Source organism: Poromitra crassiceps (assembly GCF_964638095.1).
Source record: "Poromitra crassiceps genome assembly, contig: HAP1_SCAFFOLD_229, whole genome shotgun sequence".
Classification (NCBI taxonomy): Eukaryota; Metazoa; Chordata; class Actinopteri; order Beryciformes; family Melamphaidae; genus Poromitra; species Poromitra crassiceps.
The window spans coordinates 192,195-218,909 of NW_028152162.1; the positions used below are offsets into that span (position 1 = coordinate 192,195).

Genomic DNA, 26,715 nt, shown 5'->3' on the forward strand with positions numbered 1-26,715 from the left:
AAAATGTAAAACTAGATCTGAAGTGTAACAAGGGCAAATTCGGCCCTGGACCACGTGCTGCGTGTGGCAACGGCGGGGGCAGGTATCCCTGGGTTGTGGCTAGATGGGGTACAGCCACGGATGGAGTGACGTGAAATCGTGGCAATTGTTATTATTCCATGTAATTAATTTGTGTTCCTTCTTGTATAGTGTCATGACGAAAGCAAAGATACAAGAGGGTGAGATAAAGGATACATCCCGCCAATATTCAAGTAGCCTCTAATACTGTGTGTGTGTGTGTGTGTTCCTTCCTCTAGACCTAACCGTATTTTCTAAATTTCTGATCACCAATTCCATTATTATAATTTTTTAGGGCTTTATAGCATGAATGAGAGATGAATAGGGGGAGGCCAGCTATTATCATTTCTGTCAAAAAAATAAAAAGAAGAAAAATAAGTCATATTTGAGATCCGGGGCTTTTCATAAAAAATCCTGGGCTGTAGCCCTGAAAGGCCAGGCCTAACAACGCCACTGCTTGTAGGGAGATGCTGCTTTATCCTCCAAACTGCATGATAATGTCAATCTAATAAAAAGAACAAAGAAATATCCAATAGGCTCAAAGAACATGTCGGTGATGTCAGGTGTCGGACGCGATGATGCAATTGTGCCAAAATGCAACATTCACACTTCAAGTTGTACTCTTAGATTGAATGGTGAGAAGAACCTAATTGACACACATAATTAGCGAGCAGATGACAGAGATTCCAGAGAATTTTTAATGACAGAAATCGGTTCAGAAGTAAGTAGAGAATCCTTGGTGACAGGCAGGTTGCCTATAGCTGCGTCTGTGTGCATTTGGCACAGGGGCGAGAGGAGGGGATGAGATGGAGGCACGCCTAGGCGCTGCTGACTGGGAAGTGAATACAGTGCGTCCACGAAAGTGGAAAGCGTCCTTTCCGTTCCATATGACTGACACTGAATTAATCATCTTTAGTGACAACCAAATTAATTGATGTGTGATGTGATCTCTTTCTCTCTCAATCCCTCCCTCTCGCGGGCGCGCAGAAAAGACTTCAAAGGGATTGCAGCGACAACCAAATTGACGTGATAAAAACATTGGCTGTAACGCGAGGGGACATAACGCGAGGAGACACTGACACAGAGTTCATGTCTGTAAACTGTTCTGTAAAATGTAGTTCACCACTTACGGTTTTAGCACGGGCCGAAGCAAAATAATAACGAAATAGCGAGTTTGTAAAACGGGCCGAGGGTATTTGCATTGGGAGGAGGAGGTGTGTGTGTGAGTCAGTGTGGAGGTGTGTGTGTGTGTGTGTGTGTTCATCGAAATGAAGGCACCGTCCCAAGCGGGCGTGGTCAGGTGTATTGAAACACACCACCCCTTCGGGAAACGAGAGTGAAAAGTCATCCAGCGTCCCAGAAAGTGGAAAGCGTCCTTTCCGTTCCATATGACTGACTGACACTGAATGAATAGTCTCTAGACCAGCGTGCTCCGCACGTGCTAAAAACTGATCTAGCTGATATGAGCGACAGGGATCGCACCATACATTAATATCCTCTCTGTGGAAGTCTGGGGGAGGTTTTACCCATTTTCAACCCGCTTTCTATCATTACAATGTCAGTAATGATGCAGATGGACAGCCTTTACCTTGTCTTCATATTTTCCTGCACAGAGAGCTCCGCAGTTTATTCCAGCACTTCCGTGTCCAGAATGATTCAAAACGCATCATTCTGTACAGGAAGTGAACAGGCGAGGGCGGCTTCGAAGACGGTTACCGTACTTTTTATTTTCTCTGTACATCCGCAGGAAACGCATGGAGATCCTTAACGAGCGTTAAAGGAGAATTTCGTTTTTTTACACCACGGTCCTCATTTCCAGGTTAAAATATGTTTTACTCACCGAAATAGTTTGGCTTCATTCGGATGCCCACGGAAGATTTTGAGCTCCGAGTAGTCTCCTCAAACAGGCTATAACGAGAGCCTGCGGCCAGCGTGGGGCATGATGGACGGGAGTGCACGCGCTCTCTAAATGACACTTTTTCTGTCATTATGGTTGTAAATATAATTATTTAGCTAATAGCTAGAAGCTAAGCTAACAACAACACAGCAGTCAGCGTTGATCTGCCCCGGATGGGGTTACAGTGCGTATCTTCCCCCTTCTGTGGTTTCTCTGAAGAAGGTTTCACAGAGGGGGAAGATGGGCACTGTAACCCCATCCGGGGCAGATCAACGCTGACTGCGGTGTTGTTGTTAGCAATTAATGTGGCAATTAATAATATCCGCACGTCGGACGAGAGCAGTTGGATGAAAATCAACCATCATATATCATCATACCATATGAGGAGCTTTTTGTCACACGTTTATAAGCCTGGAAGAGTTTAGCCGCAAACGCTGCTGAGCTGATCCTTCTTTCAAAATGTGAGTATAGGCTACATCTGTTCAACAGGCTGTGCACTACTGTTTGATATTCTTCAAGCCACTATACAGTACAGCATCGCCACAGCCAAGAACGCACAACGCTTATGTTTATGTATGTTACGATTGCCAAAACCGATTGATAACGCAAAACAGTTGAGCCATTTTCGGTGGAGTTCATCGCATATACACACAGCTGAAACCCCCATGCTGAAACATATCAGGGGTGTCATAAGTGTATGAGACAGACACCCACACATCATCTGTAACAGTGGTGTTGTCTACGTGATACGCATGTATACGCAGTATACACACTGCGAAATGACTCAGATTTGCGTATGCGCACTGGGAAATGCGCTATGATACGTATCGTTTTCAATTTCAAAATCAGAGTTAGTATACCCTCTGAAAAAAGGTAGACTACACCACTGATCTGTAATATGTTGGTAAAGCTGAAAGGGCACATCTCAGTTTTAAAAGTCAAGGAGGACAAAATACTCACATTTCACTTGATTTATTGACTCACATCACAAAAACAAAACGCTTACGTGTTTCGGCAAAGAGCCTTCTTCAGAGCGTTTTACCTTGTGGGAGAAGCGCTAGTAATCCTTGCAGCAGACAGTCGAGCAGGATGATTGATAAATGGTAAATGGTAAATGGCCTGCATTTATATAGCGCTTTTATCCAAAGCACTTTACAATCAGTAGATAGTCTACATTCACCCATTCATACACCGATGGCGGCAGGATGCCACGCAGGGTGCCTACACACCATCGGGAGCAAGGAGGGTTAAGTGTCTTGCCCAAGGACACAACGACAGCAGCTGGGAGGGAGCGGGGATCGAACCGCCAACCCTTGCGTCATTGGCCGACCCGCTCTACCTCCTGAGCTAAAGCCGCCCCAATGCACACCATAAAATCTCAGCGAGGTGCCGGTGACGGACAAGAATCTATAAAAAAAAGAATAGAAACCGCACACTCTGGCTCCGATGCAATGGATTTAATAGACGGACAACGTTTCGGCCTGGTGGCCTTTGTCAAGTCATGCGGTAACATGACTTGGTTTTGCTAGTCTAAACTCTTACCGTGCTTATAAACATCCGAGTGGCACGCACACCAATCGATGTAAACAATGGATCTGGAAGTTAAATGTCCGTTGCTTTGCTGAACCTTGAACTACCAAGACTGAAATGGCAAATTAAATGGATAAAGTTGGGCTATTTCTCCGTTTGGGTCGGGTTGCCAGATACAGCGATGGTTCCAGCACAAAGACTGCTCAAAAATGGAAAAATTGAGACAATCTGGCAACACGGAGTCTGATGCGTGCTATCTAAAAGCACATGGTTTTTGTTTACATGGTGATGAATGTAAATATTGAGGTAGGATTTTTTTATTTTACTGGGACTTTGATGGATGAAATGCATGTACAATGGAAACCTTATATAATACTGCTATAACAGCTGATACAAGGGTGACATAATCAGGGCTGCTAAGTTTCAGCCAAAGTTAGGAGTGAGATTGGAAGGGACGTGATTTTGTGGGGGGGGGGGCTAGCTTTAGAGGGATATCTCAATTTAAATTAACATTAGGATTACTGTTGTGATGTAATTATTCAGTCTGCACCCCGATGCCAGCTGCTCTCCCTGTCGGCCTCCTCGTGCTCTCTCTCTCTCTCTGTCTCTGTCTCTACTCTGAATAGTGAACATGCAAGAAATATGATCAATTGTTAGAAAGAATAGAATACACAGAGTCCAAGTCTACATTAGGATTAGACTGTCGGATGTCATTACTCAGTCTTATTCTGTCATTATTCAGGCAGCTCCTCTCCACCCAATTATTTTGAGTGGAGAGCAGATTTTGGTTTACACAGCAGCCTGTGTAACGTTACTCCTGCCTGGACTGGCTATAACGCATTTTATTCTATAAAAATAATGTATTTTGTATGATCAAAATGAGGTGGTTACCTACCGTTTGACCTGCCGTTTCAGTTGAAAGAGCATCACGGCATTTCAGCTGACAGAAAAATCTTTTCAAACTTTTCAACTTGTGTTCTTCCTGGGATAGTGGCGCCATGATCCGCCCTACTCTGCCTCTAATTGGTTGGTACTCGTGGTTGCCTTTCGTTGGGTTGGTTAGATTTAGGCAGGGGGACTGATGATTGGTTAAAGCTAGGGTAAGAATATCTGGGTCAGCCAATCAGAGGCAGAATAGGGCGGGCTCACCCTGTGACAGACTCGAACTATGGCAAGCCGCAAGTTATGGGAATATTATAATAGAAGTGAGAGAGAAAAACATTTATGAGCGTGTGAAATAGCAAGTGTGGCGTGAAGAGGTTAAATTGCGTGACTCTCACTCTCAATGAGTGAGACTTGGCAGCTCTGTATAATACTGCTACAGCCTACCAGCTGCTATTAAAAAAATAATACAAAAATGGCATAACGACCCCCCCGCCCCCACACACACACACACACACGCACACACACACACACACACACGCACACGCACACGCACACACACAACTTGAATCATTACGATGTCTAGGGTAAAAATCGACGATGGCATCGTAATGATTCAAGTTGGTAGACATCGTCCAACCCTACCGTACACGGCTCTTATACTAGACATCATGATGTTACGATGGTGGGAGCTGAGACCATCGGCTGTGCCCGACATCGACCATGGACGTCCATCGCCCCAACCCTAAGTGTGAGGTGAAAAACACGAGTGGAGGAGAGAGTTGGGTGCTGGCCTGGAAAAGCAGGGGGAGGGAACTCTGCTTGCTACCCAGGCACTTATGTATGTACTTAACCTAACTAACTTAACTAACTATCCGGTGTGCACAACATTGTCAGACTAAACTCCGGCTGACACCCCAAAAACTTACAATCCGCTACAGAAAAATGTATATTGTTTGTTTATTAACTGGCCCCTGGCCTTCTATCATTTCACGAAAGTGGCCCGCAGGCAAAGCAAGTTGAGTATCCCTGCTCTACATCATGACTGACCAATGTGGGGCCCATGGGCCACGTTTGGCCCACACTGTTTGTTTTGGCCCACCATGGATTTCATTAAAATGTTTGTATTTTTTACCATGTCATCCTAGCTTGTTGGGAAGGGGCTAAATAACACTACAAAGCAGGGATTCTGCTAGGCATTTTTCCAGATGGCCAATGCAGCTGGTAACCTTCCAGAATTCCGGCCATATCGAATATTTGCCGGCCACTATTAAAAAAAGTTTTCCTAAATAAATGTTTTGAATCCATTTATTTCTCTATAGTCTATTTTTTTAGCTTCTATAGTCGATCATGTTTATTCCAGTGTTGTCATTAAGAGGCCGATTTTGCAGCAAGAATATTTAATTGGTCGGCATTCAACAGGCACGTCGTTCTCAGTAAGGACGCTTTCGTTATTGAAACAGACAACATGCAGCACGCTCCTACTGTAGCCTATCTATCTGCATTTGCAGTCACTCATGTACCCATATCTTCTGGACATTGCCTTGATGAAAAAACAACGTAGCTAAAAGTAATAAGTGCGACAGTGTCAGTGCAGACAGCGCACAACTTGAATCTCCAGCAATAGGCTACGCACCTTAATCTCTCCCACTCCACACCTGGCAACTGCGTCAGCTCTCCTGCAGTCACTCTCGGCTCCCATGTGGCTTTATTTGTGGTAAGCAATAAGCATTTTGATTCATCTCATCCAGTGGCGTGCCTGACCAAGCTGGTGCCCTAGGCAAGATTTTTGCTGGTGCCCCCCCCCCCCAAAGAAAATATAATAAAAATTATATCGCAGCTAATTCCACCACAAATACTTAAACAGTCACACAAACGGATGTCATGTCACTGCTAAAACTACACAAACTGACGTCATGTCACTGCTAAAACTACACAAACTGACGTCATGTCACTGCTAAAACTACACAAACTGACGTCATGTCACTGCTAAAACTACACAAACTGACGTCATGTCACTGCTAAAACTACACAAACTGACGTCATGTCACTGCTAAAACTGCTGCCTGCAGTGCAGGCTCAGAATCGCCCTTCCCCCACTCTGGGAAAAAGCTCCGAGCAGGTAGAAGGGGGCGCGGCCGCGCAGGGGGTGCACTTTGAGAGCAAAATTAAGAGGCTAGATCTATAAAGAACTACAGACATCATGTTAGATTAATATCCTCTTTAACTGTGCTGTTGCTTTAAAATGATACAAAAAATAAATGTCTCCCCATATAATATAATTTATATTCTGCATACAGGTCACATGGCAGAATACTGCTCAATTAAATAGAATGGCCCATCTACACAAACATCACTTACAGGGTAGTTACTTACCCATTCACTTCAATAGAACTGTCCCCAAAGTCTAGCCCCAAACTAGCCCCAATGCAAAATCTGAATGTTGTGAGTTATCTTTCTTCCTTCTATAGCACACAGAGAGGAAGCAAACTGTTGCATTTCTGATCAAAACTGTCACATTAAAACATCAATGACAGATGAATTGATCTGGGGGCCGGGGCTATTTTTCCTTTTTTTTTGGGGGGGGGGGATACTGAGGCCATGACCTCGGTGTCCTCAATGGTAGCTACGGGCCTGGCTGCAGCCCATGCAGGCAGCCAGAAAGCCAGAATTTGAAAAATTATTTCACTATTATTTAAAGACTTAAGACCTTGTTGTGCTTATTTTTTGTCTACTATTGCAAAATAATAGTAGGCCTATTATCATGAAAAAGTATTTGTAAAAAAAAAAAAAAAAAAAAAAAAAACATTTTTTTTTTTTTTTTACCCTCTCTGGCGCCCCTAACGGCTCAAGCGCCCTTAGCATTTGCCTAGTTCGCCTAATGGACGGCACGCCACTGATCTCATCATTCGAGCGTCGGGCAACAAGCGCGAGCCATTGATTGATTGATTATTCGCCTCACGTATAGGTAAAAAGGTTTTTACCTCCGCTAAATTGACAGCCTACGTCGGGTCTCTTTCACTTTTGACGGCGGCAGGCACGCTTCTGTTTCTTCTTGAGGAAGATGGAAGAATAGTAGGTGCTTGACGCTTTCCTGCCGTCTTGCTGGCCTCGGCTGAAGTAGGCCTACTTGTCGTTGCATGATCTAGATTATAAAATGGACTGGCCTAGCAAGGGATGTATGTAATGTGTGTTTTGACATTTGGGTTTCCTCCTGCATCAAGTCACAGCGGGTCCAGCGCTGGCCGGCAGGACTGATGCTGCGTGTGCAGCTTTTGAGCGGCGCACTACAGTAAAGAAAGCGTCTTCTCCAAACACCAAACACTCAACATAACAGCGGGGTCGGAAGAAATATTATGTAAGTCTTTATTTAAGTCGTAGCTTATTGGCAACATCACTTAGGCTATAGGTCACACAATATTAGGCTATTTTATATAAGGAATTTATTTATCTGGCATATTTTCAACCGGTCACTTGAGCCGGTTACCTTTTAATTTGCCGGCCCACGGCAACAAATACCGGCTAAAAGCTGGCAATTGCCGGCTAACGGAATCCCTGCTACAAAGATAGGCGAAATTTTGGCCAGGGAAAAACTGGCAAGGACATTTTCAAAGGGGCCCCTTGACCTCTCACCTTAAGATATCTGCATGAGAATGGGTTCTATAGTAGAGTTAGGGCAGGCATGTCCAAAGTCCGGCCCGGGGGCCAAATGCGGCCTGCGGACTGATTTTAACCGGCCGTCGGCTTGTATATCTCAAAATATACTATATATGGCCCTCCACGCAGTAGGGGTGTCAAAATTAATCGTTTAATTGCTGCATCGCGATGCAGACGTGTGAATTGAATCGAAGACAGATGAATCGTTGAATCGTTTATGTTTACATTTCTGTCGACATTCAGATTTTAAAGCACTTTCTAAGTCAAAAAGGGACTTGATATTGATCTGACTGCTTGTATTAATTGATAAAAAGTAGCCATGTGCAGTAATAATATAGAAAATTGAGGATTTGAGCAGCTTGGCCGCCTGTTATTTTCACATGATCTAATCTGGCCCCTATTCAAAAAAGTTTGGACACCCCTGGGTTAGGGCTATGCACCTTGAGTTGCATGCACTCGGTGAGAAAGCCGTCTCTCTTTAAATATGTTTGCTTTTTTTTTTTACAATCAACTCTAAATCTAGCTAACATTACTGTGAAATAGATAAGAGTAGTGTTTTTATTATTTTGAAAATGTATTTTAGAATGTAAACTGTCTATAAAAACATTTAAATCAATAAAAATCTATAAAAGCGGCAATCTGGGCAATGTTTGTTCTCTCTGTTTCAATTTTTGTGCCACTGATGATGTCATCAGTGATGTCATAAGGGGGCACACACACACACATAAGGAGGTATTGTGACATCGATGACGATGTCATCAGTGATGTCATAAGACTGATGACATTAGGGCTGGGCGATATGACGATATATTTCGTCTGGACGATAGAAAATGTATTTCGTCTCATATGATGCTCTATCATTTCCACAGTCCACACACGCACCAGACTCTGTGTCAACAAGCCCCATTGCGTCCCTTTATAAGTGGGTGAGTAGGCTAAAGAGCAGGGAGATGTTACCTCCACTCCGTCCGCCTAGTCTACCCAGGCATTTGCGCTGTGTTAAGTGCGCGTTTGATCCATATATGAGTGTGTCCTCCTGACGTTAAACCTGGCAAAACATCTCCTTCCATCCTCATCATCCCAAGAAAATCCCTTGAGGGCCGACAACAAAACGTCTATCGTTAGCTTTAGCTTTCCCTGGGTGAGTTGTGTTGGTTGGATAACCGTGAAATCCCGGAGTGGAGTACTTTTGTTGAGTGAACTGAACTGGTAACATGGAAATCCCGAAATGGAGCATTTTTGTTCCTTTATAAACGAACTGAGAACTGGACTAACTATTCACCTTATGTAGCCACGCCCATTTGACCTGGTTGTGTGGCCGTATCAAAACTTCCGGCTAAAATAATAATAAAATAAAATAAAAAATGGCTGCGCTGCTCCAATATCATCTAACTCTGAATAAACTAATAATTTAGCCAATTGTATGTAACATACCAAATAAAAGCAAACGGCAATGTCTAAGAATGCAACGCCATGTAACTGGCTCGTTAAGTCTCGCATTCCAGGGAATTACGTTAACGTCTGCGGGTCTTTATTGACCTTAGGGGCTCGCGCTGCCTCTGAGGAGAGAAAACTATCTGAAGCTTTCTTTGTTGGAGTCCAGGTATGTTTTACAAGAAAGTGCTCGTCATTGTCGACGATAACGTTATCTGACCTGGCTAACAGTGGATACTCGCTTGCTTGCTGTGTACCGGCTCAAAGTAGTAGGCTACGTAATTTATTTTACCCCTTCACTGTCCGCTCCAAAAACAACTCTTATTTTGCGCCGTGACCGCTGGAAGTGTTAAAAGGACCCGGAAGAATTTGGTCCACTGTAAGGTCTGAACATAAGGTGAATAGGCTAAATAACTTTTATTTTACCCATTTTGCTCTAATGTAATCTTTGAAAATCGAACTGGTGGTGTGGTTCAGTTTGTGTTTCATTCTACTGCCCCGCAACTAATTATTATTATTTGTGTTGTAAAGAATAGCCATGCTTATCTGTATTCTGAATGCATGTATCCTTTGTGAGGTTTGACAACATTTTAACTGGTTTAACTGCTACATAAATAAATGGCCGTGTGGTTATTTTATATAAACTATAAATTGAATTTACAGAAAATATGATATATCGTGATATATATCGGTATCGGGATATGAAATTACCTATATCGGGATATGAGATTTGGGTCATATCGCCCAGCCCTAGATGACGTCATCAGTGATGTCATAATGGGGCGCACCCCCCCCCCACTGATGATGTCATCAGTGATGTCATAAGGGGGGGCACACAGACACACTGAGGCATTGTGACATCACTGATGATGTCCGGTAGGTTACTTGTACATGCAACGGACATACATTTTATAAGCCTTTTGTGATTTATATCTCACCTGTACAAATCATTTCTTTATCTTCTTTCTATGATCCCTGAGGTCTGGCATATTAAGGAGCCAAAGTCAAACAGAGTGTGTGTGTGTGTGAGATGCAGCCTTCCGACCTGTTCCCATGACGCTGTGCTCTCTGTTGTCACGGTGATAGGTGTTGCTGTTCTGGTTCTCCTTCCTCCTCTCTGACAGAAAGTCCCGCCCCTCGGAAGATGACCGCTTCCTCCTACAACAACCAATCACAGTAGGAAGCATTTGGTTTCCTCTAGTGCAAGACAATTGAACCAGTGACATCCTGTGCCTCCTGTTCTGTGGGAATTGAACCGGCAACCGGCCAACATGTGGAGGGGAGTTTGACCTTCTGCTGTGGGATTGAACTGTCAACCGAACCTACCACGGTGTCTCCTGCTCGCCACCCGGCTCCTCGGGTCGCCGGTCAAAGTGGTAGTAATTGATGTGTGAGTGCAGCAGGCTCCACTTCCTGAAGGACTTGGTACAGTCCAGTGCCGGGCATTTAAACGGGTTGTGGTCCAACTCAATAGACAGAGACTGGGTGGAGGCTGATTCTTGATCACTCTGTACACTAGAGAGAGAGAGAGATTTAGTTGTATACTTCCTTCTGAACTGCACCAGGTATGAATAAGTAATAAGTACAGTGTGTGTGTGTGTGTCTAAGTAAGTAATTCTTTATTTCTATATCACTTTTCACAGCACGAGGTCACAAAGTGCTTTACAGAGAAACAGAGTCGAAGTTACAATGAAACAGTGAGGTAAAAAGCATAAGAAGCAACGATGAACAAGAAACACACATGATAAAAGACACAGGGAACATAAACAATAATAACCGGTTATCCGAAGGCTTGCCGGAACAGAAAGGTCTTTAGCTGTCTCTTAAAAATATCCACAGAGGCAGAGGCTCTTAGGTCCAGGGGGAGAGCGTTCCAAAGCTTTGGAGCTACGTTTTAAAAGCGCGGTCACCTTTTGTTTTGAGCCTGGTCTGGGGTACGACCAGGAGCCCCTGGTCGGAGGACCTCAGTGACAATGTACGAGGGAGCTTCCCCATGCAAGGCCCTAAAAGTGGTCACCAGAACCTTGAAATGAAACCTGAAGGCCACAGGGAGCCAGTGCAGTGAGAACAGGATGGGAGTGATGTGACAGGATTTACGTGAGCGGGTTAACAGCCTGGCAGCAGCGTTCTGTATCAGTTCAGTTGTAGACGGTCCAGAGATGATTTATTGAGGCAGGTGAAAAGCGAGTTACAATAGTCCAGTCGGGATGAAATAAAAGCATGAACAGCCAATTCCAGTTCTGAGTGGGAGACAATGGATCTGAGTTTGGCAGTGTTTCTGAGGTGGAAAAAGCAGGTGCGGGTGAGGGATTTTACATGACTGTCCAGGAGCATGGTCTGATCAAAAATGACACCGAGGTTTCTTAGGCTGGAGCGAATGTTCATCTTGTCTGCATTTAGTTGTAGAAAGTTATTTGCCATCCAGTTTTTAATGGCAGACAGGCACTCATGAAGGATGTTAATTTTTTCTATTTCTTCTGGTTTAAAAGACAGATACAGCTGGATATCGTCTGCATAACAGTGATAAGAGATGCCCTTAAAACTGTTGATGAGGAGGCCTAGAGGCAGCATATACAGAGCCCATAAAATGGGGGCTAAAACAGAACCCTGGGGCAGGCCACATGGTAGAGGGGCGGGGTCAGATGTAAAAGGGCCGACGGCCACAGAGAAGCTTCTCTCAGAGAGATAGGATGAGAACCATTTCAGTGCACTCCCAGAGTCACCCACCCAATCACTGAGTGGGTCCAACATAAACTCCGTGCTTTTTTTGACAAGGGTGCTCCTCACCCATTTCCACTTGTGATTCTCCCACAGACTGTTGCCGTGCCCACGCCTGACTTAGGCCTGAGGGCCAAAAGTACGTTTGTCCCTCCTGCCCTCAACCCCTCGGTTGCGACGTTTTGTAGGCTGATTGAACATGACTCACAGATATTGATGAACAATCAAAATAAACTCTATTCTAACATAGAACTGAACGAGAGAAAAGCATTGTCTTCACTGTCGTCTGATCGTACTATTGTTATAAAAAATGCAGATAAGGGTGGTGCTATTGTCATACAAGACTTGGAAGCATATAGAACAGAAATCCTGAGACAGCTGGGTAACAGTGAGTTTTACACTCCTTTAGCGAGTGACCCCACGCTAAGACTCTATCAAGAAGTAGAGCTCTTTCTTAAAACAGCTTTGTCAAAATTATTTATTTCTGAGAATGAGTTCAAATTTATGCTACAGAAACACCCTGTACGCCCTTTGTTCTATACACTGCCCAAGATCCATAAAAGCTGTATCCAGCCAGTCCCCGGCCGCCCCATTGTGGCAGGGACACAGTCCCTTACTGAACCTGTCTCACAGTACCTGGACCGACACATCAAATCAATGGTGTCCTTGCTTCCATCCTTTTTGAAGGATACAACTGATTTTTTGAATAAACTGAGTACAGTACAGCTTACCGATGATCAAATAATTCTCTGTACGATGGATGTCAACAGCCTATACACCAATGTTCCCCATGTCGAGGGTTTACAGGCACTGTCTTGTTTTTTGAACAAAAGAGAGAATCTCACACCTCCTACTGACTTTCTGGTAGAATTGTCCAGACTGGTCCTTGACTGCAATTATTTCAGATTTGAAAACTCTTATTACCTGCAATGTCAGGGGGTGTCCATGGGGAGTCCCTGTTCCCCTAATTACGCCAATTTATTCATGGGTAAATTTGAAGAGGATTTTGTTTACCAAAATAACCCTTTCAAGACACTGTTAGAATGCTGGTTCAGGTATATTGATGACATCTTTTTCATTTTTCAAGGCACACTCTCTCAGTTAGAAGAATTTAAACTTTATATTGATTCCAGGCTACCATCCATCAAATTCTCACTAGAACATAGTCGTGAGTCAGTCTCATTTCTGGATGTGGTGGTCACTAAATCTGAACACCTTATGACACGAGTGTATAGAAAAGAGACTGACAGAAATAGCTTTTTGGACTTTTCAAGCTATCACCCCCCCACTCTCAAAAAGGGTTTGCCATACAGTCAATTAATCAGAGTCAGGAGGATTTGTAATACAGATGCTATGTTTGAACAGCAGGCTCAGGATCTATGTAACAGGTTCAGAGCAAAGGGCTTTACCCAAAGGGACCTACAGAACAGCCTCCAGAGGGTGAGAGGGTTAAAGAGAGAGGATTTGCTGCTCTCTAGAACCTCCACAGACCGTGATTTTAACATTGTGTGTGCCACCACGTTTTCACCTGCTTCTCAGGACATTAAAAAATGTATTTTGAAACACTGGCACATTCTTCGAAATGACCCACAAGTGGGACATATCTTTAGTAAGCCTCCTTTGTTTGCCTTGAAACGTGCTAATAATATCAGGGACCGATTGATGAGGGCCGATTCTTTTGTACGCCCGACACATTTTTTATCACATGTACCGAATGGTAATTTTCCCTGTTCCAATTGCATCAATTGTAACGCCATGGTCAAAGGCGATTCCTTCTGTCATCCCCATTCGGGGAAGAAATATTTGATTAAAAATAGAATTTCCTGTAAAACTAAATATGTAGTGTACCTACTGAAGTGCCCTTGTGGCCTATGTTATATAGGAAAAACGACCAGAGAACTCAAGACCCGGATAACGGAACACAAAAGCAATATCAGAAACAAGGACATCAAATCCGCTGTAGCGAGGCACTTTAATGCTGCTGGTCATGATATATGTTCCCTTAGATTTCTAGGTATAGAGGTAGTCGTTCCTCTTAAGAGAGGGGGTGACAGGGATCGTACTCTTTTACAAAGAGAGGCTTATTGGATACACACCTTACAGACAGAACACCCTAGAGGTATGAATGAGGAATTGTTATTGGGTTGCTTTCTGTAATTTTGCTTTTTGCTTTTTTCTTTAATTTTAACTTTTACACTATCGTTTATTTGATAGCTTGAATTGTGTGATCTTGGTGTGTTGCCTGACCTTGGTGTATTTATCACCACGTTGTATCTCGAACACCACTGCTCTGTGTTGCAATTAGGTTTGTAATATAGTTCCTTGTTTTCTATTTATCAATGAGGTTTGATATTGACTGATCTTTATCTAGCTTCTCCCCGTCTGTTTTGAGTGCATTTACCCGGTTTATTTAATTGTGTATTGTAATCTTACATGAATGATGCTGTTTCCGGTGTGATGCTTTATAAACGTCATCTCCGCCTTGTACTGCACCACACTGAAGAAGGCCGTCAGGCCGAAACATGTATGTGCTGTTCTATCCTGACTGAGGTAAATTAAATATTCAAAAGGACTTTTTTGAGTGCTGGCTTTTTCTTGTTTAATTTGTACCCGTGCCGTGCACCGGACCTCTTTCTTCACTCTCCGAGTGTGCTCGCATTTTGCTACTTTATGATGCAGTGGTCTACAGTGTCAAAGGCTGCACTTAAGTCTAATAGTACCAGGACTGAACATTCATCAGCATCTGAAGCCATCATGATGTCGTTTGAGACTCGGAGCAGGGCTGTCTCTGCAGAGTGCTTCTGACCAAAACCAGATTGGAATTTGTCCAAAATGTCATTATTTGTCACGAAAGAGGTCAGTTGATTAGTGACAACTTTCTCAAGCACTTTAGAAATAAAAGGCAGTTTAGAAATGGGCCTGTAGTTTTTGGGGAGGGACGGATCCAGATTGGGTTTTTTGAGGAGGGGTTTGACAACAGCCTGCTTAAAGGAGGATGGAACACAGCCAGACTGCAGTGAGGTGTTGATGATGGAAACCATGCTAGGGCCAACAGAGCCGGAGACTTCCTTGAGCAGGGAAGTTGGTAAGGGATCTGAAGGGCTGGAGGAGGATTTCATCCAGCTGACTAACTTGGTGAGGTTTTGCAGGGTGACACAGGTGAAGTTGCTAAAAGAGACCAGGTGGGAAGGGGGGTGGGGGAGGTTGAGGTGGTGATACTGGCCCTCACATCAGAGACTTTGTTCACAATTGTATTTTCCAGTCCTGATTGGAAAAAACCGGGGGTGAGGGGAGAGGTGAGCTAACAATATTATGAATAGTTTGAAAGAGTACCCTAGGGTTACGCCTACTAGCTGTGACTAGGGTTGCAAAATAAGAAGCCCTTGCATTCTTTACCGAGTCATTAAGATCAGTTAACAGCTCCTTCAAATAAAAGCGATGGACCTGGAGGTTTGTGGATTTCCACAGCCGCTCAGTTTTGCGGCATTTGCGCCTGAGGCTGCGGATCTCATCTGTTATCCAGGGCGAGGAGTTTACAGATGGGATGCTACGCGTTACTATGGGGGCAATGTCATCTAGGCGTGATTTCTAACCCCACATAGGATAAGCAATAACCACGCCCTGTGGCGCCGGGATTGGCCAGGAGCAACACTGGAGGGCACGCAGCCCAGCGATTTCATGAACCAACTGAATAGCTCTGGAGAACGGACAGCGATTTCGAGAGCATAATAATTGTAATCTACACAATGTACACTATCTACAAAAACATGCAATAAACAGTGTTGTGTTCACGTTCATAGCTCATATAATATAATGTATCACCTTAGGTTAAGATTTCCCTTAGGGTCCAAGTTCAGGTGTCCATAAAATCGAATCGGCTGCACAAAACACCCTTAAGAAGTAATCTCTCCCATTTTTTATTCGCAATAAAGTAAGTTGGAAGACAGATGAGTGACAAACACATCGGAGGTTAATTCCCCCTCGAGTCTTACCAAAGGATGTTTTAAAAAAGGAAGAAAACAAAAATGAGTTATCACAGTTTGTGTCGTGTCTTACCCACCGACTAGAGGGCGCTGGCATCTCCAAGCCAATCACCTGGGAAAGGAAAGGAAGCAAGGACACATTGTAGGAAACCACATTTCGGAATGGAATGCCCCCGAAATAATTCAGGTCCTCTGAAGCAGAGGCACTGTACTACATTCTCAGAAAATGCTATAATTAGAATGAGATTTCATTACTGGCACACAGAGAAAAAAAACACGTCACAGACAGCTGATCGAGCTAAATTTAAAATAAAGCCACTATAAAGCAGACGAACAGCACAGGCTGAAGAATGAAGGAAGAGGGAGGACTGCCAAATAATTTGACACGTCTGGTCTTGCAAAGAGGTGCGCTCACCGAGTCGGGACAAAGTTGGTGTGTGTGCGTGTGTGTGTGCATGTGTGTGTGCATGTCCATCTGCCAGGCTTTCTCCGTGTCTCTCGTGTTAGTGGGAGTGGCCTCATGGCAGGGACACTGGACAGGGACACTGGACAAACCTTTCTGGGATTGGTGTTTCTCGGTTTTGCCTTGGTAATCAAAGCCCAGTGCGCTCTGGTCCACGCGATCTGCCTGTACGCCGTATCGCCCCCCAAACCCAGTGGAGTAGTCTACACAGCAAAGCAGGGGGCAAGGGTCAAAGTTCAAGGACAAGCCGCAGCAGAGCAGCAATGATCAAGAAGCAGCCCAATTCCAAAGCGCCCGTCAACACAAACCCAAGGGGAGGGACAAACACTTGGGCAAAGAGCTAAAAATCAGAATCAATTCACTCAATGTAGTTGTTTAATTCAGTTCCTTTTCAGGATTAATCAGTGCATCAATTTGGAAAAACTACACATTAAAAACTACAATGTCCTGCTGGTGGTGCAGAAAAGAAAAGGCATCTGTACCACTGTTAAATAGTTATTTAAAGGAACACTGCAGCAATTTTCAACCAGCTTTGTATCATTACATCAATAGTTTATCAGAAAACCAGTGATGTCATTCATGCACAAATGACATAACCGCTCCACAACTTTACTTAAATCAACTGTCAAACTAAATGAACGACTGCAAAACTGTTAACAGTTTTCTGATAAACTACTGATGTTGTAATGATAAAAAGCTGGTTGAAAATCACCGCAGTGTTCCTTTAACCCATTGATGCAGCATTTGCGTGTATATCCCTCATTTGTGTGTGTATCCCTTTAAGACCGTGAACTGCGTGACGCAGTTCACGGTCTTAAAGGGATACACACACAAATGCTGCATCAGGTATCAATGGATTAAGAACAGAATTGGAATTGGGCAAGTCTTCTGCTCTCCTGTGCAACACAAGGATGGTGACAATATATGTCGTCATGGGAAGCAGGCAAGCAGCTAATGAGCACTGAGAGCTAAGGGACTGGAGTGGACTCCCACAGCACTGAGAGCACCCTTCTTCCCATCCATATACATTATAATACACCAAAAAGCAAACGGCAAAAAAACAGCTAGCCTTTTCTGGCTCTACAGTAGCCACCAGGCAGAACAGAGATCAAAGAATTCCACTCTGGGACCTGTTTTCACTTGTTTGCGTTTTTAGGCCCCAAGAACGCCGTTCCTGTGTAAAAGGAAGGCACTAACGCTAAAAAAAAGTTTGTCGTTTTATGCAGGGAGCGTTGCCGCGTAAACAGGGCCTATGTCTGTCTGGCAAGTTTCTCTACTACAAATTTTCCACTCTCAAAATCCAAGTGGCAAAATAGTGAAACTTGATGGTGAATTTTGGAATGTACAGAAGGATGCCTTCAGTCAGTGAATTAAAAAATATATATATTTTAATTTCCTTTTCCTGAGTAGGGTGCACATTACTGTCGAACTGTATGTGTAAAAAGGGAGTCCCGCACACCGTCCAAACTTGCAAATAAGAATTTATTCTGTGACGTTTCGGTCACCGACCTTTTTCAAACAAACTGTTGGAACTGTACGTGGAAAAGACAACCAGGCTATTTACTTGAAACAGAGGAGTGGAAAGAAAGCACATTGCGACATCACCTTTCTGCGAAGCGTGTTTCTCTGTCTTCCCAGCGTACTCAAACCCTACAGCAGACTGGCATGAGAGAAAGGCAGAGGCAAAACAATGATTATTACAACGCCTCATCCCTCTGTGTGTGTGTGTGTGTGTGTGTGTGTGTGTGTGTGTGTGCATGCGTGCGTGACTTAGAACTATCTTAGTTCAAATTTTTAATCTCTCAACAGAACAAAAATATGGAAAATTTCAATTTTGTCATTCCTGTCCCACCCGACAATCAGATTTTCAATGTCATTTTGAAATACACCATCTGCACATTTTTCTTAATTAATCCAATGCAGAACCAGTTCTACTTTCAGATGAGTGTGAACCGTAGTGGTGCACAACAGTTGTGCATTTAAGAGCAGGAGTTATTGCGCTGTTTTAAACAGCATCAGTATTTTTTATTTATTATGTATTGATTTTATTTTTTCAGAATGTTTTGTGATTGATTCTTCTTTAGGACTGTTGATTTACAAGATGCATTACAGTTTAAGTGGGGCTGCTCTGCAAGCATACAATGAATTAAATAATTGGGGGCGGGGCTAGAGTTCAAACACTACTTTTATGACAAGAAATAAGAAAGAAAGTTCTCGCATAGTTTTTGTTCAGATTCAGTTTTGGGAGAAAGTCTCATCCCAGTGTTGTGTCGAGAGAACTGACATTTTAGATTGTTGTACACAGCCAAATCATAAAAAATAATGCCATTTGAAATCATAAGAGATTAATTCTATGATTATCTATGGTATCAAAAAAAACACGAATTTCCCCAAGGGGATCAATAAAGTATCTATCTAATTTAATCCATTTAGGTGTTTAAATGTGTCTGAACAGAGTGGTCCAGTCACAAACGGCAGGGTCGGGGAGGGAATACCTGGTCGACGCGGTCAGCCTGCACGCCAAACTTCCCCCCGAAGCCCTTGGACGTGTCTGTCTGGGAGCAGTGCTTGGACAGCTTGCTCTGGTAGTCGTGGCCCACCGCAGACTGTGGACACACACACAGAGACAAGGGACACACACACAGACAAGGGACACACACACACAGAGACAAGGGACAGAGACACACACAGAGACAAGGGACACAGACAGACACAAGGGACACACACAGAGACAAGGGACACACATACAGAGACAAGGGACACACACACAGAGACAAGGGACACAGACAGACACAAGGGACACAGACAGACACAAGGGACACAGACAGACACAAGGGACACAGACAGACACAAGGGACACAGACAGACACAAGGGACACAGACAGACACAAGGGACACAGACAGACACAATGGACACACACACAGAGACAAGGGACACACACACAGACACAAGGGACACACACAGACACAAGGGACACACACAGACACAAGGGACACAGACAGAGACAAGGGACACAGACAGACACAAGGGACACAGACAGACACAAGGGACACAGACAGAGACAAGGGACACAGACAGACACAAGGGACACAGACAGACACAAGGGACACAGACAGACACAAGGGACACACACAGAGACAAGGGACACACACAGAGACAAGGGACACAGACAGACACAAGGGACACAGACAGAGACAAGGGACACACACAGACACAAGGGACACACACACAGACACAAGGGACACACACACAGACACAAGGGACACACACAGACACAAGGGACACAGACAGACACAAGGGACACAGACAGACACAAGGGACACAGACAGACACAAGGGACACAGACAGAGACAAGGGACACAGACAGACACAAGGGACACACAGAGACAAGGGACACACAGAGACAAGGGACACACACAGAGACAAGGGACACAGACAGACACAAGGGACAAAGACAGAGACAAGGGACACACACAGACCAGGGACACAGACAGAGACAAGGGGCTGAGATAAGAGGGAGGGACAGAAAAAGACATGGAGGTAGCACTTCTACTAGAAACCCAGCCAGCGGTTTGGAGTGCTGACTGTAAACAGTGTTTGGTCATCACATTCATGCTGCGCTGACCGCACAAGAGAGAGAGAGGGGGTGGGGGGAGAGAGAGGGAGAGAGGGAGAAAGAGAGGGAGAGAGAAAGCAAGGGAGAGCGAGAGAGAGGCAGAGCAAGGGAGAGAGAGAGGGAGAGGGAGAGAGAAAGCAAGGGAGAGAGAGAGGGAGAGGGAGAGAAAGCAAGGGAGAGCGAGAGGGAGAGAGAGGCAGAGCAAGGGAGAGAGAGAGGGAGAGGGAGAAAGCAAAGGAGAGCGAGAGGGAGAGGGAGAGAAAGCGAGGGAGAGGGAGAGGGAGAGAGGAAGGAAAGATTATCAAGTGTGAAATACCCACTACTGATTCGCCCTGTTCACACTGATAAGCACATTACAGAAAGTGCAGCACAGGTTGAAAAGACTTTCTGGGATCATTTAGAACAACATTTGTGAAAATGTGCATTTTCACATTTTCAAACAGAGCTCATCTTCAAACAGGGCTGTCTGTCTTTGAAATACAGGTACTCTTCTTTGTATTGCAAACCAGCAGGGATGTATCTAGCAGACATCAAATTTAGCTTCAGCTACAGCAAAACATGTATTCATTTTATATATATATATATATATATATATATATATATATATATATATATATATATATATATATATATACACACACACATACATATACATACATACAGGAGAGAAAGTTCTGGTGGTATTCGATCACAGACCAGCAGCTATGCTTCTGTAGCTCCAGAGTAATGGATAGATTAGAACAGCTCAGAGCACAGACTGAGGCAGGGGATTTTAAATGTAATAAAGAGCAGAATGATTTGTAACATTAGATCAATCGTTGTTGTAGGGACTGATCATACACACACCACAGATCCTGTAACAGCGGAGCATAGCCTGAACAACATCACTGAAACCAGAGATAAAACGTCTGACCACACAGCTATCACTCACATACCCCTAAACTGAACCGAACCGATGGTGATAATGACACAAAGTAGGGTTGTCACGATAATAAAATGTCTAACTTCAATACGATAAAACCTTTTGCACTTACAGCAGATTAGCCCTGCTCTAGTCATCAGCCTATCAGAACACTTTGAGCTTGTTGAAGCAACAGATAGCCACCAATGACAGGGAGGGAAAAATCTGTAGTATTTTAGATTTCTCAATCGGAGAAAGCACTGCTGGTATCGATACTGTTGCAAATGAGTATTGTATCCATTTAAATGTATCAGTATCAATACTTATCGATACTGTCGATAACCTTAACCGAGAGCTACGATGAAACAACTCCCTGGTGGACATGAATCATAATTATGATGATAAAATGCTGCTGTGGTGCAGCTGAGGCTGGATGGTCATAACGGCTTTCTTCAGCAGGCACCTCTTGCTGACCATGCGTCAACATGGAGTTGACACATGACTACTGCACTCTTCACTCCTCTCCTAAATTAATTTAATAATTCCTACACTTCCTATTATTTATGGCAACTCACTCTATCACCACTCCAGCAGGCACGGTGTAATAAATTAATCTGACATATTGTGCATTCGTGTTCTATCGGATTAACACATTTCCCACATAGAAATTTCACATAAACTCAGAGGATGAAACTAATCATAGTTTTACTGGTGAGTTTCCAAGTTATGACACGACGACGGTGACCTTTAACCTTCTCAACAAGCCAAAAAACCTCAATTTCAGTCAACAGAAACCTTCATTTGTTTGAATTAAATGTGTCAGATTAGCTTGTTAAACTACAGGAGGTCCAGGTCTGATGTTCGGACAAAACTGCGCATGAACAATGCTGTTTCGCAGCCAACTTGGAAGTCCGTTAGGCCAGACTTTCCCACCAGCACATGAAGACAGAAACAACTCTTTGAAAGTTACAAAATAATATATATATACAAACGGCCTGATCCAGTTGAACTGAGCACAACAGCTGTAAAAGGCTCCAGGGTCTCGCTCACCTTGTCCATGCGGCCCTGCTCCACTCCAAACTTGCCCCCGTAGCCATGCGAGGCCTTGGGCACGTCGTCCATCTCCTTCTGCTTCTGGGAGGTGTGCTCAGTCGACACGTTCTCACGCAGCTGGTGGATACTGAGCAGGAGGAGGGACAGCGTTAAGATGACACCTTTGGGGGCTTTTCACATTACAGATCCCATTATGAAATAAAGAAGAAAATCCCTGCTTATTGTAGTGAAAATCGATATCTAAAAAAAAAAAAACACTAGTCTCATAGTTGCTCACTTTATGTGCTCCTGATGGCCTGAGCCAGCCACCGTCTTCGCCCCCCCAGCGCTGCTCTTTCTCCGACACGTCATTCTAGAAAACGAAACCAAAAAAACAGGACAGAATGATCAGAGATGGTGGACGCATGAAGAACGAATAGAGACATGTGAGGATTAGATGGAGAGGGGGAGGAAGAGTGACGGGAGAGGGGGAGGAAGAGTGACGGGTTTATGAAGGGAGGAGTGATGGTGTCTTCCTAATAGTTTCACAGCCACCTCAAAGTCAGGGTCGGTCTCCCAGTCGTCCCCTCCGTCGTCCACAGTCACCTTGACCGTCTGTCGAGCCTGTGCCACACACACTGAAACACACAAAACAAATAAAAAAATGTATGTAACGTGGCTCACTTTACATTAACTCATTCATGGCCAGTTTAGGACTGCCAATATTTAGCACAGGCCAAAGATTTTCATAATTGTTGGTCATCTTTCAAGACCCACAGTAAATTATCTATTAGCATCAAAGTGATTTGCAATACCTCAAAATGAAGATGTACGTCTCTGGGTTCACCAGGGAAAAAAAAGTGAGCTTTTAGCATGTTCTGTACTCTACTTATAGCCATTTATATACACCCTGTTTTCACCAAAAAGGTCTCTCTTGAGAAGACAAATAGGAGAAAAGGCCATTTGTGTAAAATACACAATCTCAGGCAGAACTCGCTCTCAATTCTTTTATTTTGAACTGTATTGACATCAGACATGTAAATATTATTCGTTATGACACAAATGACAAAAAATATATATGAAGTGCTTTTTTTAGATTCAACAATACAGTACACACACACACACACACACACACACACACACACAGAGAGTTCTGTCCACAGCTGCTGCTGGATCGCACCTCTTCCCAGGGAATACTACTGATCGCCCCGCAAATTAGCATAGGAGGGGAGAACACCAAACTGCTCTGAGATCAGCGTCTAGCCTCCTCTGCACTGCATCGTTTTCCTCCTCTCCTTCGGGCTGGGACGAATGCTGCGACACAGGAACGGGGTCGGCTTGGCTTTGGGACAAGGCGCTGGAACCGGATCGATCATGTTGGTTTGACTTCCGCGAAGAACTCAATCCAGGTTCGCCCTGCAGCAGAGGCGACCAGCGCAGCGCGCCGAGGGGTGTTTCAATGGCGTTTCTCCTCTATGCAACAGGCAGCGTTTCTCCGTTTTCTCCTCCTCTTCCATTTCAAAACAACAGCTGCGGTATGCGTTTGATAACGTGTTGTCGGCTTGTCTTTGTTTGGACCTGATAACATGTCACAGGCTGGGGAAGTCTTTGAACTACGCGCTGTACTAATAAAAACAAAAACACGTCAAACACGTCATTGGCGGGGAGGGCTATTTCTGATAACACGTCAAAGACGTCTTTGGCGGTGAATGAGTTACAACTGTTCAAGGGTGTCCAACCAACAAAAGTGTTGTCCGACAACGCCACCTAGGTTGTTTGGTAGAGCCTAGGACTCAAATAAAAAAGCTGCACAGGTTCTTTAAAAATCAGGAGTGAGCAGAGTTAAAGTTGACCACCAAGGTAAAAAGGAATAACAATGTTTATTACTACAAGAATATTAAAATGTTGTCGCGGCCCAGCCCCAAGTCCACTGCTGGAATCAGAGTCCGCTAGTCCTGTCCTCCCGCTTTGGTCCTCCGGTTTTCTTTAGGGGACCAAGACAGCGTCAGCCACCGCCACTCACTTGACACAAAATCCACTGCAACAAATATCCACTGCAACAAATATCCACTGCACTGCAGACTGGTCACTGCACCCTTTTGGCCCATTTCCACCGCTGGTATCAGCGCTGCCCCACCCAGCTCGTCTCGCGTTTTTGTCTCATTCCACCGATCAAAAACCTGGCCAGCCCGGGTTGAGTCGGCGTTGAGTCATGCTAGTTTTGGTCCCTGCTCTGTTGAGGTTCTAACGCTGTGGACCCGGTACCATACGGTGACGTGAAAACACTGCAGACGACTGATTGGTCAGGCAGAATCGTGTCTACTCTATCTACTGTCAATGCTGGATACCAGTTTAGTGGGGATTACCTTCTCTTCTGTTATTTCCATCAGTCTTTTGTGTTGCTGCCTTCGGCTCTGGTGAAATAAAAGCGATCTCCTTACTCAGCTTAACACATTCACTGCCAGACGTTTTTTTTTTACTGTAGTTAGCTTCTGCCAGAGGGGTTTTTTGAGGATTCTGGCTCATCTTTCAAGACCAGAGGATTCTTTTCTGCTAAGATTTTGTGAACACACAATATCTCAAAAGAACTAATAGAATGTGTGCTTTCTCTGTCTAAAAGAGTTAGTTTGTAGAGTTAGTAGTTATGTAAGCATTAGCAGTTGAATACAGCATGGTTTCAGCGTCAGAAAAACGGCTTTTTGTGAAATTCGATAGAACAGTCACTTTAACCATTCATTTTTGGCATCAGTAAGACGTCAGACATCTAAACAATAGTTTTGAACAGTAATTTCCTCCATAACAGCAGGAAACCCCCCTCTGCTTCCAACTCCTCCCTCCGTGGGCGTTCTTCTTGGCTGCAGCGGCCGTCACAAGCTTGTCACCAGTCTCACTGCTTTGCTGCTGCTGCTGCCTGTCTGCGCGGCCGCTGTTTGAGGAAGTCTGGATGGACTCGCTCGCATCTTGGAGTTTTGGTTGAGAGAAGCTTTTGCGATTCTGGTCATATTTATGCTGCGTGTTTCAAAGTGTGTTCCACCTGTAATCTATTATGCAAATTTGCAATCCCGCATCGCCAGCAATCAGCGCGAAAACGAAAGCGTTTTCCTCCATCCATTTTCATGAGAATGGCTGCTTTTTGCTCAGTATGAGCCAGAAGCGTCCGGCGAGCGGGGTAAGCCTTCCTCTAGTCAGGAGAGCACTGTCGCCACTTAGTGGCTCGGTGGAATGGGTTGTAAACGTTCGGTGGCTCCAATAATTATATAAGAGATGTAAAAGGGTTAGATGCACATCCCACGGTCAAAAAAAAAAAAATCATTTTTTTGACATATTAATACGTCATTGGCAGTCAACCGTTGGATTATTTTTGACGTATTAATACGTCATTGGCAGTGAACGTGTTAACATGACGGTGCTTTTCAATTGTTTTGAGAGAAAAAAAAATCCGCTCCTCAGGAAGCCCTTTGTAGCTGTCTGCAGCATCGGCTCCGCTAGGCCGCAGGCGGGGCTTTGGTGAAGCCGCGGTCTTACCTGGTGAGAGGCCGCCGGGGTAGAGGCTTCACTCTGTAGCGCAACCCCGTCCCTCACTCCCGTCCCTCGCGCATGCATGCATGTGAGTTTGACTAACAACAAAGAGATATCCATTCTCCTGGCCGATTGTCACATTTGCCCATGTACACTGTAGGTCATTTAGAGGCACCAGTATTTCATAAACAGTTTAAAAGTTCTGTGGATGGATTTAATTGTAACGTTATATGTTATAGCCTACTTCGGAATATGGGCGGAGGGCAGATATGCGGTCGCTATGACGACCAGGTGTGGGCGGGGGCAGATGACCAGCGGTGGAAGCAAAACGTCCATCGGGTTAAAACAAGTAGAGCCGAGTGGTGACGAGCTGTGCAGGGCTGTAAAATGTGGTGGAAATGAGCCATAAGTGCACAATGAACTCGTAGGTAGTAAGCTCGAAAACACATGCAGTCAAACACAGCACTCTGATCGAGATTAGGGGGTGATCTGCTGTTAGCAGCCCAACAAAAGTCCCGGCGGCCTTGGCAAGGGGGTAACAAAATAAAATAGGAAGGTGGGACAATTAAAAGTGGCTGAGGATAAAAGGGCCCATTAACACATTGAGTGCCACAGCGCTTCAGTAAAATTGTCTGCAGCCTGTGCCAGATTCACTTCCATTCAGTTGAAAACAGCTATAGAATTTTTTCTATTAGGGCTATATTGACGGGGCTGGACTTTAATGAAACATTGAACACTCCTGCTTCTTCCAAAGAAGAAATTTTGTTTCTAGACAGTTCCATTATGAAATGACAGCCTCTGAAAAAAGTGCACTTTCAAGGGTTTTCTGTCAGGTTTTTTTACTTTCCAAGATATAGTCACTTTTATGAATACCTTTTGCACTCTAATTTCGAGCACATTCACTGACTCTGGCTGGTGTTTTCTGATGTGGTGGCGTGGTGTGGTTTCTGTGCAGCCTGCGTGCCCCCCCCTCTCCCCCCCTTCTCCACCTCTGAGCTGTGGGCTCCTCCCCACACGCACAGAGT

The 26,715-nt window shown here is 44.3% G+C and overlaps 1 protein-coding gene across 1 annotated transcript in view; it reads right to left on the reverse strand.

Moving 5' to 3' along the window:
• Positions 1 to 22,543, reverse strand: part of LOC310770791 (uncharacterized protein) — a gene marked incomplete at its 5' end in the record, with an annotated part of 29,758 nt that extends 7,215 nt beyond the window's left edge. Inside the window, 8 exons of the mRNA XM_083663496.1 lie at positions 10,503 to 10,615; positions 10,784 to 10,972; positions 16,236 to 16,270; positions 16,714 to 16,824; positions 18,227 to 18,281; positions 19,117 to 19,227; positions 22,190 to 22,319; positions 22,470 to 22,543. Of these exons, the coding sequence (XP_083519622.1) occupies positions 16,239 to 16,270; positions 16,714 to 16,824; positions 18,227 to 18,281; positions 19,117 to 19,227; positions 22,190 to 22,319; positions 22,470 to 22,543 (513 nt within the window). The 3' untranslated portion in view covers positions 10,503 to 10,615; positions 10,784 to 10,972; positions 16,236 to 16,238. The remainder of the gene's footprint in view (positions 1 to 10,502; positions 10,616 to 10,783; positions 10,973 to 16,235; positions 16,271 to 16,713; positions 16,825 to 18,226; positions 18,282 to 19,116; positions 19,228 to 22,189; positions 22,320 to 22,469) is intronic.
• Between the last annotated feature and the right edge of the window lie 4,172 nt (positions 22,544 to 26,715).